Below are 16,148 nucleotides of genomic sequence, written 5' to 3'. Positions count from 1 at the left end.
TTTGAAATGTCATGTTCTCTCTGAGGAACATAGAAACACAGAAAATTGCCTTATACTGAGTCGGACCTTAGAATTGTCTAGATTATTGAGGATTTTAGGTAGGATTTCCCCCCATTCTGCATGAAGATGCCAAGAACTGTGCCTGGATCCTTTGTATGCAAAACATATGCTCTTCCACTGAGTTAGGCCTCCTCTCATAGCTTTGGTTTCTCAGATGACAGGCAGGTTGTGGCTGGTTAGCTTGTTAGAGCTGCCTGTGTCCAGTTTGACCCTTCTGGGCCTTGGTCATGTGGAATATTTGGATCTGTGTAGTTTGTTGTGGTTTCTGGGAATTTTGCTTTCTGAGGGGTCTCCTGACAACCTGTGATCTTACTATATAAGTTTTATAAATTTAGTAAATAATCATGATATAATAATAACTCTCAGCACCCTTAACAAACTACAGTTCCCAAAATTATTTGGGGGAAGCCATGACTGTTAATAGTGTAAGTGTATAGTGTGGATGGAATAACTATGTGGTTGAAAAATACCGTATTGTGTTATTCAAGAAATACAGCTCACAATTTTGTGGAGTCCCGCAAATACAACATTTTTCTATGGTACTGTAGTTGTATGTAACTCCACCATGTTCTTAGGCTATGAGCTATTTCCTTTTTGTAGTTTGGATGTGATGTAAATTTCTTATTTATTTTGTCAGTTTGCATTTCTTGGTACAGAAAGTATTGATCTGATGTTTAGAGATCTTTTCTATTCGAATTAATTCAAGAGGGTTCTGGAATTTCTCTGTGTCAAAGAAACAAGCAGAAAGTTCATGATGTTTGGGTTATTCCTTCAGAGAAGCTGAGTACAGCTGGCTTCAACTGTTCTGTTATCTCTTCTGTCAAGGTCATGCTGACTAGAATAGTAAGGCCAGAAGGAGCCTGGGTTTTACTCGCTTTCTGTCTCTCCTTCTGGTGTGGTGTTTTGTATATAGTGTGAAGTTTTGGTCTTATTATAAGTTATTGTAAGTTTAAGTCTGCTGCAACTGGACTTCTTATGGACGGTGTCAATTTGTGACCATTATTCTCATTTGCCTTCAGTAGCAGTAAAGCTCTGCTGGATGAAATACAATTGCCTCTGGTCTATTGTTTGGGAATCCCACAATGTGTTTAAGTTTTTAACTTGCTAACTATACGCTGGAGTTCTGCTCTGGATCAATACTGAGTAGAATCCATGACAATTTCATGTCTAGACCGCCTTTCATCTAACTAGATTACAAGGCAATGCACAAAGAATTATATGCTGTGAGGGCAAGATGCCAACTGTTTTGTAATATTAATGATGGTGATAATATTTCTAGGTGTGTCTAAGCATGTGGGAGATGCCTTGAAACTCCATGCCTCTCAGTACTTAAGAAAGATCTTGGCTGTTGGAATCCCCCCTTGGGGTATCATTGAGAACCAGAGGGACCTCATTGGAAAAGATGTGAGTTAATGAATGCTCTTTGTTTTCTTGTTTTAAGTGCACTCTTCCCCCACCCCAAAGCCTGCATAGTAGGGGTTTGCCTGTAGGGAAGAGCTCTTTCGCGTGTACAAACTTGCATCTCCAGCAAAAAGGGTGCTTTATGCAATTATTCTTGTGTAACTTGCCATCAGATGCAAATATGTAATTTATGCAATGCTGATATATATGGATATTAGTGGCAATGGGATAGAAACTATTGTATGGATTACCTCATATCTAAGGTGCTTCCCAGATGGGTGTTTATTGTGGAAATCTATGCCATTTTTTCACAGTACCTATATGATGACATAAGCATCAAAATGCCAACTATATTCCTCCCCCCATTTCATCTAGACTGACCCTTTCCTGAAAACAACCTGATGTTTAAAAAAGCCTATTTGTTACCTGTTTGCAATATCTGAATGACCTGTTTTCAAAATTAAGCCCCTGTTTGGAAGTACTCTTCAACACAAGGGGGGAATTCAACATCGTGCTGAGAAGATTGTTTCATCAGTGCAAGCGTTTCATGCAATGATCTCCCCTCTTCTACCCTTGTGTACTGTTTAGGGAAATTTCCTCAAGCCAGTTGGAGGGGGGGGGAGCCGGGGGGGGGAGCCTCCACTGTGCTTCTGTTGCACTGTTCACTATTGAACTGGCTTCTGCTAGTAGCACTCATTAGTTGAATCTGGCCCACTTTTACTTGTTGTAGACCCATTGAAATTAATTGACCTAACTTAATCATTCTTATTAATTCCAGTGAGTCTACTCTGAGCAAAAGATAGTTAAATACCACCCATAAACCTGTTGTACTTCAGGAAGGGTACCATTATTCTGCTATTTGGAGACTGGATTGGTGATGATGTAAAAGCAGTGCTCTTTTTCTAAAAAAATATTTAGGGGTACTCTCATTTTCCTACTCATTTTGAAATACTGCCCCTCAATGAGGCCAAACTTAGATTCACAAAATGTTTAGGGGTGTGTGTACCCCTGCGTCCCCCCAGAAAAAATCACTGTGTAAAAGAATGTTGTTTTTAAAATAGCAATGACTAAGGACCTCAGGTCTTCTGCCTTATAGAATATCTATGAGTACAAGGATTATTAGAGAATACTTTGCAAATATATCAAGAGCTGATGCCATGACTTCTTGTGAAATAAAGCAAATTATTTCTCTATTAGGCAATAAAAATGTCTAAATCAGGCAGATGTCCCACCCTCTTCCCAAATGAGAATGCTATAGTATTTTGGTGGGGCTGTTTTGTTTTGCTTTTACCTGGATTCTCCTCAGGTAGTGTGCCTGTATCAGACCCTGAGCAACCCTCTCAGCAAGCTGAGCACCCTGAACAGCATGCATTCCCATTTCATACTGGCTGATGACGGCACAGTGGGCAAATACGGCAATGAGATGAAACTCAGGAGGAATCTAGAAAAATACCTGTCACTCCAGAAAATACACTCTAGTAAGTTCTCCTTGTTCTGGGTTCACTTTGTAAGAAGCTTCTTATCTCAGGCACAACTGACAGCTGGCTTTGCCAGAGAAGAGAAGTAACTTCTCCTGGATACCAGCATGTCATGTTTTCCCTACAGGAAATTGGTGCCTGGAACGTATCTTAAATCTGTTTTACAAATCTTTAGGGAGAAGCACAGTGGAAGCTTTTTGCACTGTCATTCAGTATGATTTACTGTGACCATTGACCATGCTGTATTGTGATAGGTGAATGTTGCCAATTAAAATTAAAGTTAAAAAATAAGGCTTAATCAATTAGCAATTGTTTTGATAGATTTTCTTATGTCCCGATTCATTGAGTAGTACATTTTTTATTAAAAAATAATACTGCAGTTTTAATACTTAGTTCCAGCCACCTGTAGCTTTTAGAATACATCATTTCTTCTCTGTCACACTTCCATCTTCTAAGTTCTCCTTCTAAAAAGGAAAAACTAATAATGCTTTTTGCTTCAGAATTATTAATGTTTTACTCACATGCATGTTCATACAAATGTAATCAGTGAAATTAATAATTGAGTAAAACATTTAATTGACTATTAAAAAACAAAACAGGCAATAGCCCTACTTTTTGTCTTGTGATTTTTAAAAATCTTGATCGGTACAAAAGTGGATTATATGCACTGTGGATCTCTGTCCTGTTAACATTTTCAATGTGGTTCGAAATAGGAATGGGACAAGGAGTGCCCTTAGTTGGGCTGCTGGTGGAAGGTGGTCCAAATGAGATCCTGACCGTCTGGGAATATGTGAGGGACAAGCCAGCTGTCCCAGTAGTAGTTTATGAGGGAACTGGGCGAGCGGCCGACCTCCTCGCTTTCACCCATAAGCACACAGCAGACATGACGTGAGTACTTGCAGCTTGCAGCATTTACTTGCACTTGCCACTTCATTGCAAAAGATGCTTTTAATCAAACAAGGCTATAGCTAAGAAATCTTGGTGTGTGTTTTTAAAAACAAAAAACATGGTTTAATAAGATCGTCTCTGAACCTCGTTGAGTGTCAGGTGAGCATCTCAACTTCTCACTCTGGAGAAAGGAAAGAAGAATTGCTCAGCCTTTTTCTAGGCCTTTTCCCAGGACCATTCTGGCCCTGCTGCTGGTCCTTTCATCTGCTGTAGCATAGTATTCTACTAAATTTTACTCAGGCTAGACCCATTTAAATTAATGGCCCTAACTTAGTCATGTTAATTAATTTCAATGGGTCTTCTCTGAGTAAAACTCACTGGATAACACTGGATAACACCTGTTATCTCTTTATCATACCTAGCAAATTTGCTAGCTAGTCACTTCCTTATTTTATTTATTGACTGATGGGGAGTACTGGGAATATGTACTTGGCAAATGATGATAAATTGAACCCTTTATTCTTTTTGTGGACATGCCTTGACTTCAGTTGTTTAGGGGTGATGTTTCAGTCACTATATAGTGCAAGGGTAGACTCAGCGATGCCCTCCATATTTTGGTGGACTCCAGCTCCCATAATCCCCGACCATTGTCCAACAGGTTGGTGCTGATGGGAGTTGTAGTCCAATAACATCTGGAGGGCACATACATTGGCTGCCCTTGTGGAGGGGACAAGTGGTACAAATAAAGAGATGGGGGGAGCTTTTTGTGTTACAAATTTGTTGAAAAATATTTACAGTATTACAGTAACAGAGAATAAGTATCTATTGGTGAAGTAATAATTATCATTTGTACATATGTTTCTTTCTCAGGAATTTGAGCCCTCAGCTTAAGGAAGAAATATTATTAATGATTCAGAACACCTTCAGTTGGGGGCAGAAACAGTCCCACCACTTATTTAAAATGTTAATGGAGTGCATGGAACACAGGGATTCTGTAAGTATGATAAATTCATGAAATTCTTTTCATTAATCTCATTCTCTAGAGTGCCATTGAATTTTGACGGGTTCAGAAGCTGTTCCACTAAATTAATCATGTTTTGAAAAATGATTGCAGGTCACAGTTTACTGCCTATCCTTTGCCCACCATGTGCAATAGTCCTGAATTGTCTGGTGGTTTTCTCTCTTCTCTCAGTAAAATGTTTTGTTATTTTGACAGATAACCATATTTGATGCAGAGTCGGATGAGCATCAGGACATTGATTTGGCAATCCTGACTGCACTCTTAAAAGGTACATGCATATAATAATTTCTGCCTCTTTCTTCAAAGTCATAGCAATGCATAAGAATTACTTTTGAAGTAGAAGAGGAAAAACATTTTGTATAAAATCTAAAAGAATAATTTCCTTTTTGTAGGAACAAATATGTCCGCTCCAGATCAGCTAAATCTGGCACTGGCCTGGAACAGACTGGACATTGCTAAGAAGCATATATTGATTTATGGACAGCACTGGAAGGTAGTTTTCACATTTATTTTCCACATATTATGGACAAACATTTACAGTTGTGCTATCTGTACTTATTTGTATTATTGTGTTTAAGGAGAATGTTGAATTGGAGTTTGCTCACCAGCATTGAAATGCAAATAACTCTGAGAAATTGCAAAAGTTATGAAGAAAACAATTATTTCTCCCCCTTTCTTTACATTTCCTGCACTTGTTTGAAGGTTGGGTCCCTGGAACAAGCAATGCTGGATGCTCTGGTGATGGATCGGGTAGAATTTGTGAAGTTGCTAATAGAACATGGAGTGAATCTGCACCGTTTTCTTACCATAACCCGATTGGAAGAACTGTACAATACTGTGAGTGCCTGGAATTCCAATGCTGAATGCATTTTGCTTAAATATGTATCTACTTTGCTAATATTCAGAGGTAGTTCCATAGGTCTTGGTGAGTGGCTGTTGTGTAGGTGCATGTCTCGTTGTATATGCTCCTGCAGAACTGCCTGTCAGGATGGCTTTATCTTAGATGGATGAATGGTCAGATGAATCAAGCTACAAAGTAACGTCATCTTCTGTTCTTCCTCTTTTATCTGTTGATCTATTTGTTTCATTGAAAAGAGAGCAGATAATGTTGTTTTCGTTTTGTTATTCAAGACTGTTTGCAGCTTACTTCATCATCACAGCAGAGGCCTTGCTGTGAATATGCTGACGCTTCTGCAACAATGAATCATTCAGAATCTGCTCCCCATCACATCCCTCATAAAACTGGGACACCTGAAATCTAAAATGGATGTCAGTATACATTCTGAAAGTTTGGAATGATACAGATTGGGATGGGGGCAGATCTGGGTGCACCAAACATATTCCAGAACAGTTTGGAAATTTCACCCTATTAGTGTAATGTCGTATTCTACAATATATTAAAAAAATAAATAACCCTTCAGTGCCTTGGTCCTTGGGTTTTGCTCTTTTGAATGTATTGGATGCATTGTGAAAAAAGTGCTTTTCCTTCCACAAGTGTAACACTAACTAGACAATCGGTTAAATTTTCTATTAGAGGAATGGCAGAAAATGTAAAGGGCAGGTTGCAATGCCCCAAAGGCCAGTTTAAAATCTGTGAGGGAGGCATGCAGGATAAGACAGTGAGGATAAAAGAGAGACTATTTCCTCTTGTAGTCTCACAGCCACCACCTCTTGCCCAATCTATATACAGTGGTGCCTCGCAAGACGAAATTAATTCGTTCCGCAAGTCTCTTCGTCTTGCGGGTTTTTCGTCTTGCGATGCACGGTTTTCCATAGGAATGCATTGAAAATCAATTAATGCGTTCCTATGGAAACCGCCTTCCCCCGACCTCTTCTGGCGGGCGGCATTTTAAAATCGCCCGGGACAGCGGAGGACTTCTCCGCTGTCCGGGGCGATTTAAAAGCCCCTGGGAAGGCAGGCAGGGGGGACAAAGACTTTTGCCCCCCCCTGCCTTCAGAAAAGGTCCAGGACAGGCGCGGACCTCTCCGCAAGCAGCGCGCTCCTTGCGGAGAGTTGCAAGCGCGCCCAGGCTTTCCCGCCCCGCCGCCCAGCTTCGGGACATGGTTCCGATGCCAGGCGGCGGGGGGAGGCTTTCTCGCCCCGTCGCCCGGCATCGGGACGATGCCCCGAAGCCGGGCGGCGGGGGGAGGCTTTCTCGCCCCGTCGCCCGGCATCGGGACGATGCCCCGAAGCCGGGCGGCGGGGGGAGGCTTCAAAAGCCGTCCGGGGGCTTTTAAATCGCCCCGGACAGTCCCGGGGCGATTTAAAAGCCCCCGGTTAGGCAGGCAGGGGGGGCAAAGACTTTTGCCCCCCGCCCGCCTTGGGAAGAGGTCCAGGACCTCTTCCCAAGGCGGGCGGGGGGGCAAAAGTCTTTGCCCCCCCTGCCTGCCTTCAAAAGCCGTCCGGGATAGCGGGAAGCGCTTCCCTGCTATCCCGGACCGCTTTTAAAATGCTGGCGGTGGGGAGCAAAGCCTTTCGCCCCCGCCGGCCTTCCTGGACCTCTTCTGAAGTCCGGAGGGGGGGAAAAGGCTTTGCTCCCCACCACCAGCATTTAAAAAAAGGTCCCCGAGATTTCCCTATGGGCTTTCGTCTTGCGATGCAAGCCCATAGGGAAAATCGTCTGGCGAAGTGTCGCAAAACCCGAAAAACCCTTTCGTCTTGCGGGTTTTTCGTCTTGCGAGGCATTCGTCTTGCGGGGCACCACTGTAAACCAAAAAAGAAGCAGTTTAGCAGGCAGGAGGCTCATTTGAAGATAGTGATTGGTTGATTGATAGACAGTTCTATTGTGATCATGGGCTGGAAATGCAGCTGAAGAATGTGCTTTCTCTTTTTAAATACAGCTTTCTTCAGCCCAAGACTTAAACAAAATTAGCTGTTAATAAATATTAATGCACTAGTTGTCCTGTTTCTTAATCTTCTTTCATATATAGTGAAAGTTTCTTTCTTTTAATTTAGTCACTGTGTTCTTGTCATTCTTCTTTTAACATTCCAGAAACAAGGGCCAACAAATCATCTTCTGCGTCATCTTGTTTCTGACGTGAAACAGGTAATCTACATTCTGAAGAATGATGAGCTAGAACTCCTTTAGATGGTGGTTTTTGCTACGATCACAACTGAATCACCACTTGCTATATGCTGTTTTATAGTATAGGGCCTGTATGATCAACTTGGGAGCTGTGCTTATCCAATTAGCCCAACCAGACTAGCAGCAACTTCAAAAATGTTAGGAATAGCAACAGACACCCATGCTAAGTAGAACTTGAACTGTTTTTTTTCTTCTTTGGTGATCACTTGTAGCTGAGTAAGATTGTCTTCCATGAACACAGTCTTAACAGTGAGTCCGTAAGTGACTGTGGAGGCTGATTCTGGATCCACAAGTCCTTCCACAGTGGGGACACAGGTTTTTGGGTGGGAGTTGATTAGAGCTGCTATCAGTGGGATATATGTCATCTGTGCACAGCCAGTCAATATGATAAAGATGTTGAAGGAAAAACATCATATGTTTAAATATGGACAATCTGAGGAACGTGATATTGGCTAATAAGTGGCTCCAGCTATTAAACTATTCTCCTGTACATTTATTTAGTAGCTCAGATTATAAAGTGTTTGTGAAGGATTCTTGATACGTGCTCTAAAGCACTATTAATATGCTTAAGTATGATTGTTATATAAAATGTCAAATATTTGTGTTACAGAGTACTCTTCCTGTGGATTATAAAATATCTCTGATTGATATTGGATTGGTAATAGAATACTTGATTGGTGGAGCTTATCAGAGCAGCTACACAAGAAAGCATTTCCGAGTTCTGTACAATAGCCTTTACAGGAAACGTGAGGTAAACTCAGTAAACTGGTCACAGCTACTTCCATCAGTGAGAGCTTATGGCAGGCATCCCCAAACTCGGCTTTGGGACTACAACTCCCATCACATCATCCCTAGCTAACAGGACCAGTGGTCAGGGATGATGGGAATTGTAGTCCCAAAACATCTGGAGGGCCAAGTTTGGGGATGCCTGTTTTAGGGGAAATAGTTTAACATGTATATGTTATTACAGTTTGGCTATTTAGTAAGGAGTCAGAATTGAAATACAAAAAATGTGTTTCCACATTCAGTGAAGCATCATATTAACAGATAATAAACTAGAATAATAAATAATAGAAAAATGCCCAATTTAACAATAATTTAGCCAATTTATTTTAACAATATATTTTAACAATTATCTGAGATGTAATTGTTAAATAGAATTGTGGGGATCAATATTTATTGTGTCTTCACTGAATATAATGCTTGTTTACAAAATAAGGCAGTATTTGAACTTTCTGCTTCTCATCTCTTGACATCATTTTAATACGTTCTGATGCCTGTCTAATTTGCTCACCTTGTGCATTTGTGAGCCCAGAAAAGCCTTTCAGTATCAGGTGGGATGTTGACTCAGGGCCCTTGAGGGCCCTTTCTTCCTATTTAGAGGAACCTATTTTCCCATTTATCATTGTGAGCTCATGCTACTGAGCAGTGGTGGCTCCTCGTAGTACTGTGTTCATCAGGAATCAGGATGGGATAGGTTGACGTGGCAACGGAGTGGTCAGGGGCATGTCGCTGTCAGGGAAGAGTCGCATTGGCAGCAATAGCCCTGCAGGTGTGCACACACCAGCGGGACTGCCAACCCTTCCCCCCCTGACATTGTAACAGCCTGCTGGATCAGACCAGTGGCCCATCTAGTCCAGCATTCTGTTCTCACAGTGGCCAACCAGATCCCTGTGGAAAACCTACAAACAGGGCCTGCTGTGGTTTCCGGCAACTGGCCTTCAAAAGCATTGCTGCCTCTGACCATGGAGGCAGAGAATAGCCATTGTGTTGAGATGTTGGATGCCAGCTGCCAACAGTGCAAGCCAGCATGGCCAATCATCCAACAATATCTGGAGTGCCACAGGTTCCCCTTGTCTACTTTAAGTGGAAGAGAAAATTATAAACCTCTGTTACTGTGTTATGGTAAACATTATCATGATGATCTGGATCTCATTTGGCTCTTTCTCTTTGTTTCATGGAACCAGAGAGTTGTCTCCAGCTTGACGCAGAACTTCTCCCTTCATCAGAATAATCATATGAGGAGTAGAAATGGATCTGGTGGAAACACCTCACATTCCCAGTTCATTCGAACAGCACAGCCATACAAATACAAAGTACTGTGTTTCTTTGTTTGCTTATGCAATTTGATAGAAAACCAGTAGGCTGAAAAATCATGTTTGCTCACTCCAGTGGGTTTATACACGTGTGAGAGGCAGATTCAATGGCTAAAGTAAATTGTTTCCTTTTCAGGGCTTGAATCAGACAAAAATTAAGAAGCACAGTTGGTTCCCTACAATCCCCTTGGAGATAATGGTTTATTCTGTGTTATGAGGGGTGGTTGAAAAATTTGAAAGTGAATGACTGTAGGTCAATGGGCTTCTAATACAAATTTAGATGTGTGTTCCTTAGAGTTTTTCAGAAACTCTAAGAGGCCAGTTTCTCCATTCTCCACTGTCCAACAATCCAGAGAAAGACTTGTCAGCAGCATCTTCTCTAGATGTGTGTCATACATCTCTAGATTTGTTCCTCTTTAAGGGAAGGGCAAAGAGACCTTCCTCCTCCTTGTTCCCAAAAAGGCAGCATGTTCAGTCAGTTTTGGACCCAAGACAATTGAACAAACATTTAAAAGAAATCCAGATGGAGAGCCATTCTGGCCAATGGCGATGGGAAAGGCTCACTGGTTGTTATGTACTGAATTGAATAGGATCCAAACTGCAGCAGTCTGATTGGTCCTAGAACAATAGGATCCAAAAGGCAGCAGTCTGATTGGTCCTAGAACAATAGGATTCAGAATGCAGCAGTCTGATTGGTCCTAGAACAATGCAGCAGTATGATTGGTTGGCAGGAACCACCCAATCATGCTCCAGATAGAAGTGAATCCACAACCTGATTGGCTTACAGTAGAATTCTGGAATTAGCCAATCATGTGCAGCCCATTGTGTAAATAATGTATATAAAGCAGATACTTTGAGGGGACTTTCATTCATTCCTCCTCACCACTATGAGCTGAATAAAGAGCATGAAATCACCTTGCGACTCTGAGTATATTTCACTGGTAGAGCACATATGAGTTCAATTCCTGGCATCTTGAGAGACTGCTGTCTGAAGCTCTTGTCGGTCAGTGTGGACAATATTGAGCTATCTGGATCAAGGATCTGACCTATTAAATCTTGTCAGAATTTTCTGCTTTTCTACATAATAGAACACAAAATTGATATTAATAGTTGCATCCTGTCATATGGAGCTTTGAGTATATTATTTCATATGGAATGTGGTTCCTTTTGTGGATTTGTGATTCTGTATTTATCGTAGCTGTCATTTAATATAGTTGATAATTCTTGTGGATAATAACCCTATAACTCAGAAATTTGATTTGAAGTAAGCAAATTGTGCATAGAGGTGATAGACTTTGAGTAACTTTTTATTTATTAACTTGCAGCAAAAAACAGCTGTTCTTCACAAGACTAGAAAGAAGCTAAAGGATGAATTTACTGTCTCTGATGACCAACAATCAGTTGGGTTTATATACCCATATAATGATCTCTTGGTTTGGGCAGTATTGATGAAAAGGCAGAAGATGGCCATGTTTTTCTGGCAGCATGGAAAGGAAGCCATGGTCAAGGCTGTGGTGGCTTGTAAACTCTACAGAGCGATGGCACATGAAGCTAAGCAAAGCAACATGGAGGATGACACGTCAGAAGAGCTGAAGAAGTATTCAAAGTAGGGATTCTCCCTTCACTTCAGATAATACAGATCTACAGTGCTTAGAATGGTTAGACATTTTTCTCTCCATCACCTTAGATTATATAATGGGCTTCCCATGGGCATTTAGTTCACCACCGCCAGAAAAGAGTGTTGGACTAGGTGGGCCTTTGGCCTCATCCAGCAGGACTCTTCTTCTGTTCTTAACATTAGAGCTGGTGACAGCTGAAGGGTATCCTTTAGCTTAGCAGGCAAAGGAGGAGAATAGTTTTTAATAGGCTGATCTGAGCTGAAAGGTACATTTTCTTAACGGAGTACATTTCCTAATAATAATAGTAATAATAATAATAATAGTTATACCCCGCCCATCTGGCTGGGTTTCCCAGTAATGAAAAGAAAATTGGTGAGAAATACTGACAAGCCAGCATTCCATCTAATGTATAATTTTCTGTGCCTCCATTTTTTTATTAGAAAAAACACCATTATTTCAACATCTCCAGTTTCCATAATTTTGTTATCAAGTTCATTAGTCCTGTATTATCAGGTGATTTATTCCAATGATGATCTACTTCTACTGCCAGGATCCTCACGTCTATCACCTTTGTCTTATCTATTTTTATGCCATTCTTTGCCCCATTGGGCACATCGAGAAAAGGCAGAAATTCCAAACAGAACTTTTAGTTTAACAGAAATTCCATGTAGCTGACACGGAACATTCCCAAGAAGGATCTTGTGTGCTTTCCAGTTTAAGGACGTAGAATTTTTGTCATGCATGTTTACTTGAATTTTTTTAATGGGTTTTGCATCTTATTATTTTGATTCCTGATATTGTGTGTGTGTGTTACATTAGAAAAATATTTTTAGTAATATTGTTAGGAAAGTTTTTTAACTCTATTGTAGGTAGTAACCTTGACATAACTGAGCTGAGATAAATATTGTTAAAGTTGCTTATCAATACTGATTATTACATTTTCAGAAATATAGATGTTATCAGCTAAATACTTTTGCATAAATATTGGCCAATATATTTTTGAATTATTTTTACAATATTATTTTATTTATTTCATTTATGTCTTCTGCTTGAAGGTCAGCTATTTATGATTTCAGTATATTTTACATTCATTTTAAAGTTCTTTTTAGAATGTATGTCATTTGTTTTAGTGCCAAAGTCAAAATACTGTAAGCTCCATTGAACAGTGGAAATTACTTCTAAGTAAGCAGGCATAGAATTGTGCTTACAGAATTGTGCTGTAAGGAGTTCAGCAGGTTTCATAGCCCAAATCCATTAAATCCAAAATCCATTAAAATCAACAGGCGTTTTGCTATAGATGTACAGATGTGGGTCTAAGATAAGTGGAAGAATTTCTGGATTACCAGAAGAATTTCTCAGAATGATGGGTTTATTTGAAACAATAGGAAAAACACAATGGCTGTACTCCTAAATGCACATTTGCTTGGAGAAATTCCTACTGGAGTCCACGGTTTGGACCAGGCTGTTCCTATGAGAGGCGCTTAATACAAGTCATACTGCTTGCCTCTGTTATTTGTGCTCAGTCCGTACTCTAAGGCTGGCAACATTTGCCCCCCCCCCCACCTGGCTTTTCTTTTGCTGTCATAGTGAGTTTGGGCAGCTGGCTCTAGATGTGCTGGATAATGCTTTCAAACAGAATGAGCAGATGGCCATGAAACTGCTAACATACGAGCTGAAGAACTGGAGTAACTCCACATGCCTGAAGCTGGCCGTGTCCGTGGTATTGCGACCCTTTGTATCTCACACCTGCACACAGATGCTGTTGACTGATATGTGGATGGGACGCCTGAAAATGAGAAAGAACTCCTGGTTTAAGGTACAGCATCTCTCAGCAGCCCCTTATCCTGCATGCCAATATCAGGGCTGGGGGGTTTTATAATCATCTTGTGCTGTCACTGCATGACGGCTCATCTCATTCAAGTTCAATGGGCTTGTTGAGAGGAGACGCTCAAAGATCAGGCGTGAGGATAACTTAGGTGCACTGTCCTGGCTTGGATTGTGCAAATAGTGCAGCCTGCATTAGGTCTGCTGTTGTCCTTGTGCTCTCTCCACCATCGCTCTTGTTCGCCACTAAGTGTATTCATGCATGGCAAATGCAACTGATGAACTGTGGGAGCAAGAACACAGCCAGAAGCAGTTCCTGAGAGCACCTCAGCACTTTCCCAGCCACCCCACTTTCTGTCCCCTGGGAAAGCTCATTTAGCACAATGCAACACAGTCTGTTGAGTGAGTTGGAGATCAGCACTGTTGAACTCAGGATATGAGGGCAGTACATGAATCACAGACAGGATGCACCAAAAGTGAATGCATCTTTGTGAACCCTCCCCTTAATCATTAAATGAAGAAATCTTAGTTAAGCAGTCATATCCTTCCAGAGTCCCATATAGACATGCTTTTTCAAATAGTTGTAGAAAATTGTGTCATATCTCTGGTCACAAAAGGGAAAAAAATTATAGGACAGAAACTGTGTAATCCATCTGTCACAACAAACAGATGGATAAGGATTATTGAGGGTGGGGGAAGAGAATTGCCAAGGCAGAGGAAGCAAACTCCTCCTTGAATAGCTCCTAGAAGACACTCCTCTATGTTTCTCAAGAAGTCAGCTGGTTATTATCTCTGCAAGTGTCACCTACTAGGCCTGCTGTAGGGAAGACAGTGTACCTTGAACTCTTGAAAACCATAAAAAGGAGTGTATTCCTTCCCACGGAAGCACCTTAGTTCCTTTTCTGCCAAAGCAAACACAGATTTAAAGTCTCCCACCTTTAATTACATTGTAATAGCTTTCAAAGTCAACAATTGCTCCCGTATCTTCCATATTTGTGTGCAGTACAAGGAGGTAGAGATTTAGAATAGTTTTCGTTCCCAAGCCATAGTTTTCAAGGGAGCTGCATCATCATGTCAGTCTGCTGGGAAAGAGAAAATGGCTGGCTGACTGGCCAGCGGAGGGAAAAGGTTGTTCTAGCTGAAGGACGTGCAAGCAAGATTGCGCATGTGTGGGGGGCTTGTGGCTTAATTTGACCTAGCAACTCTCCCCTTGGTTGCTTGCCCCACTTTTGCCTGCTTATTGATTATGCTACTCTCCATTTGGGAGCTCTATCTGTTTGCCACACATATGGATTATATTTCTCTGAATCTCCTCTATGATGTCCTGAATTTTCTAAGTATTGGCATGCGTGCACATGTCTGCATGCACTGCTTATGACTTTATTGGACCTGGCATGCGCAAGTGTAGTGTTAACAGTTGCACATTTTACCACAGAAGTGGATTGTACTTTCACTGTCAATATTGTGCTGACTGAAGGAATATTGTGTTTTGAATCTTGCTATATGATCTACTTGTTGTTTACTGGCATTTATTCCTGCCTTGGTAACAGCAACAATTCTGCACATCATGTGGCTGGTTAAAATGAGAATTTAGACGAAAGCTACTGATGAATTGTGGAGTCTTCTTACTAAATATAAGGAGAGTTTCCCCATGGATGAGGAGCCATGCCCTTTGTTTCTGCGGCTCTCATACTTCCTGTTCATGCTTTTCCTGCTCACATCTGTGTGTGGCAGCTGTGGGGACCAGGAGGGGTTGGTGGGCCTTTGGCTTCATCATGCTATTGCCTGCACATTTTCCTTCTCTGGAAGTCAAATGGGTCAAGCTCAGGGTGAAAAGATTTGGGAATCACAGATTGATTCCTGACTATAGTAGAGAGGTTGGACCCAAGATTTGGGATGATACCAACATAATGGTGTGGATGCTTCTGATTTTCCCCCCAATGGAAATCTCAAGAAGTAAGCATATGTTCTGGCTTAAAAAAAAAAATCACGACCAGGACCCTCCAAAAACTCCCAATCCCTCCCAAATATTCTCTGCCTTGGCAAGAGGGCAGTGTTTCATAGCCCACTGGTTGCCCTGGAAGCTATCCAACAGCGCTGGGAACATGGGCCAAGGTATGCTCACCTGTCCATCACTTGACGCTATGTGATGCCAGGCATAGGTGCAGGGCAGATAAAGCTGTGGCTTCCAGCTGGTCCAAATTCAAGCTATGACTTTCTTTTGCAGCTGTGGGTTAAATTTGACACCTTTCCATGCTACGTTCACCAGGGGTTGGGCATACCTGGGAGGTCCTGATTACTCCTGAGTTCACCCAGCCGCTTCCAAAAACAGGACAACAGACTAGGAGGAACTTTGGGCAGTGAAGCAGAGGGAATGGTTGGGCAGGATGAGAGAGAGACTCACTTTTTGTAGGCATCAGCCACCGCTGCCTTCCTCTTTGTTAGTTTCATACAAAGGCTAGTGATAGGATCAAATGCAATCTTACTAACTGCAACATGCTCCTGCAGGTGATCCTAAGCATTCTTCTGCCTCCTACCATCTTGATGCTGGAGTTTAAAAGCAAGGCTGAAATGTCTCATGTACCTCAGTCACAGGAGTTCCACCAGTTCACATGGTATCATGGTGATCCTAACACTTCCAGTGTTAAAGATAACATCTCATTGGTTAGTATGGT

At 41.5% G+C, this 16,148-nt stretch overlaps 1 protein-coding gene across 5 annotated transcripts in view; it reads left to right on the top strand.

The window, feature by feature from the left end:
* Window positions 1-16,148, top strand: part of TRPM6 (transient receptor potential cation channel subfamily M member 6) — an 82,993-nt gene that overhangs the window by 25,632 nt on the left and 41,213 nt on the right. For 4 of the 5 annotated variants that reach the window (XM_081930356.1, XM_081930355.1, XM_081930353.1 and 1 more), the window contains exons 6-18: window positions 1,340-1,464; window positions 2,768-2,939; window positions 3,653-3,827; window positions 4,698-4,821; window positions 5,044-5,116; window positions 5,241-5,341; window positions 5,551-5,685; window positions 7,842-7,895; window positions 8,545-8,685; window positions 9,902-10,030; window positions 11,356-11,636; window positions 13,237-13,465; window positions 15,982-16,137. In XM_081930356.1, coding sequence (XP_081786482.1) covers window positions 1,340-1,464; window positions 2,768-2,939; window positions 3,653-3,827; window positions 4,698-4,821; window positions 5,044-5,116; window positions 5,241-5,341; window positions 5,551-5,685; window positions 7,842-7,895; window positions 8,545-8,685; window positions 9,902-10,030; window positions 11,356-11,636; window positions 13,237-13,465; window positions 15,982-16,137 — 1,895 coding nt within the window. Of the gene's footprint in view, window positions 1-1,339; window positions 1,465-2,767; window positions 2,940-3,652; window positions 3,828-4,697; window positions 4,822-5,043; window positions 5,117-5,240; window positions 5,342-5,550; window positions 5,686-7,841; window positions 7,896-8,544; window positions 8,686-9,901; window positions 10,031-11,355; window positions 11,637-13,236; window positions 13,466-15,981; window positions 16,138-16,148 lie in introns of those variants that run through there. The other variant, XM_081930357.1, reaches the window with a different exon arrangement.

This window comes from Podarcis melisellensis (assembly GCF_964234715.1).
Source record: "Podarcis melisellensis genome assembly, chromosome: 11".
Classification (NCBI taxonomy): domain Eukaryota; kingdom Metazoa; phylum Chordata; class Lepidosauria; order Squamata; family Lacertidae; genus Podarcis; species Podarcis melisellensis.
This window is presented reverse-complemented; position numbering and strand designations above follow the sequence as displayed.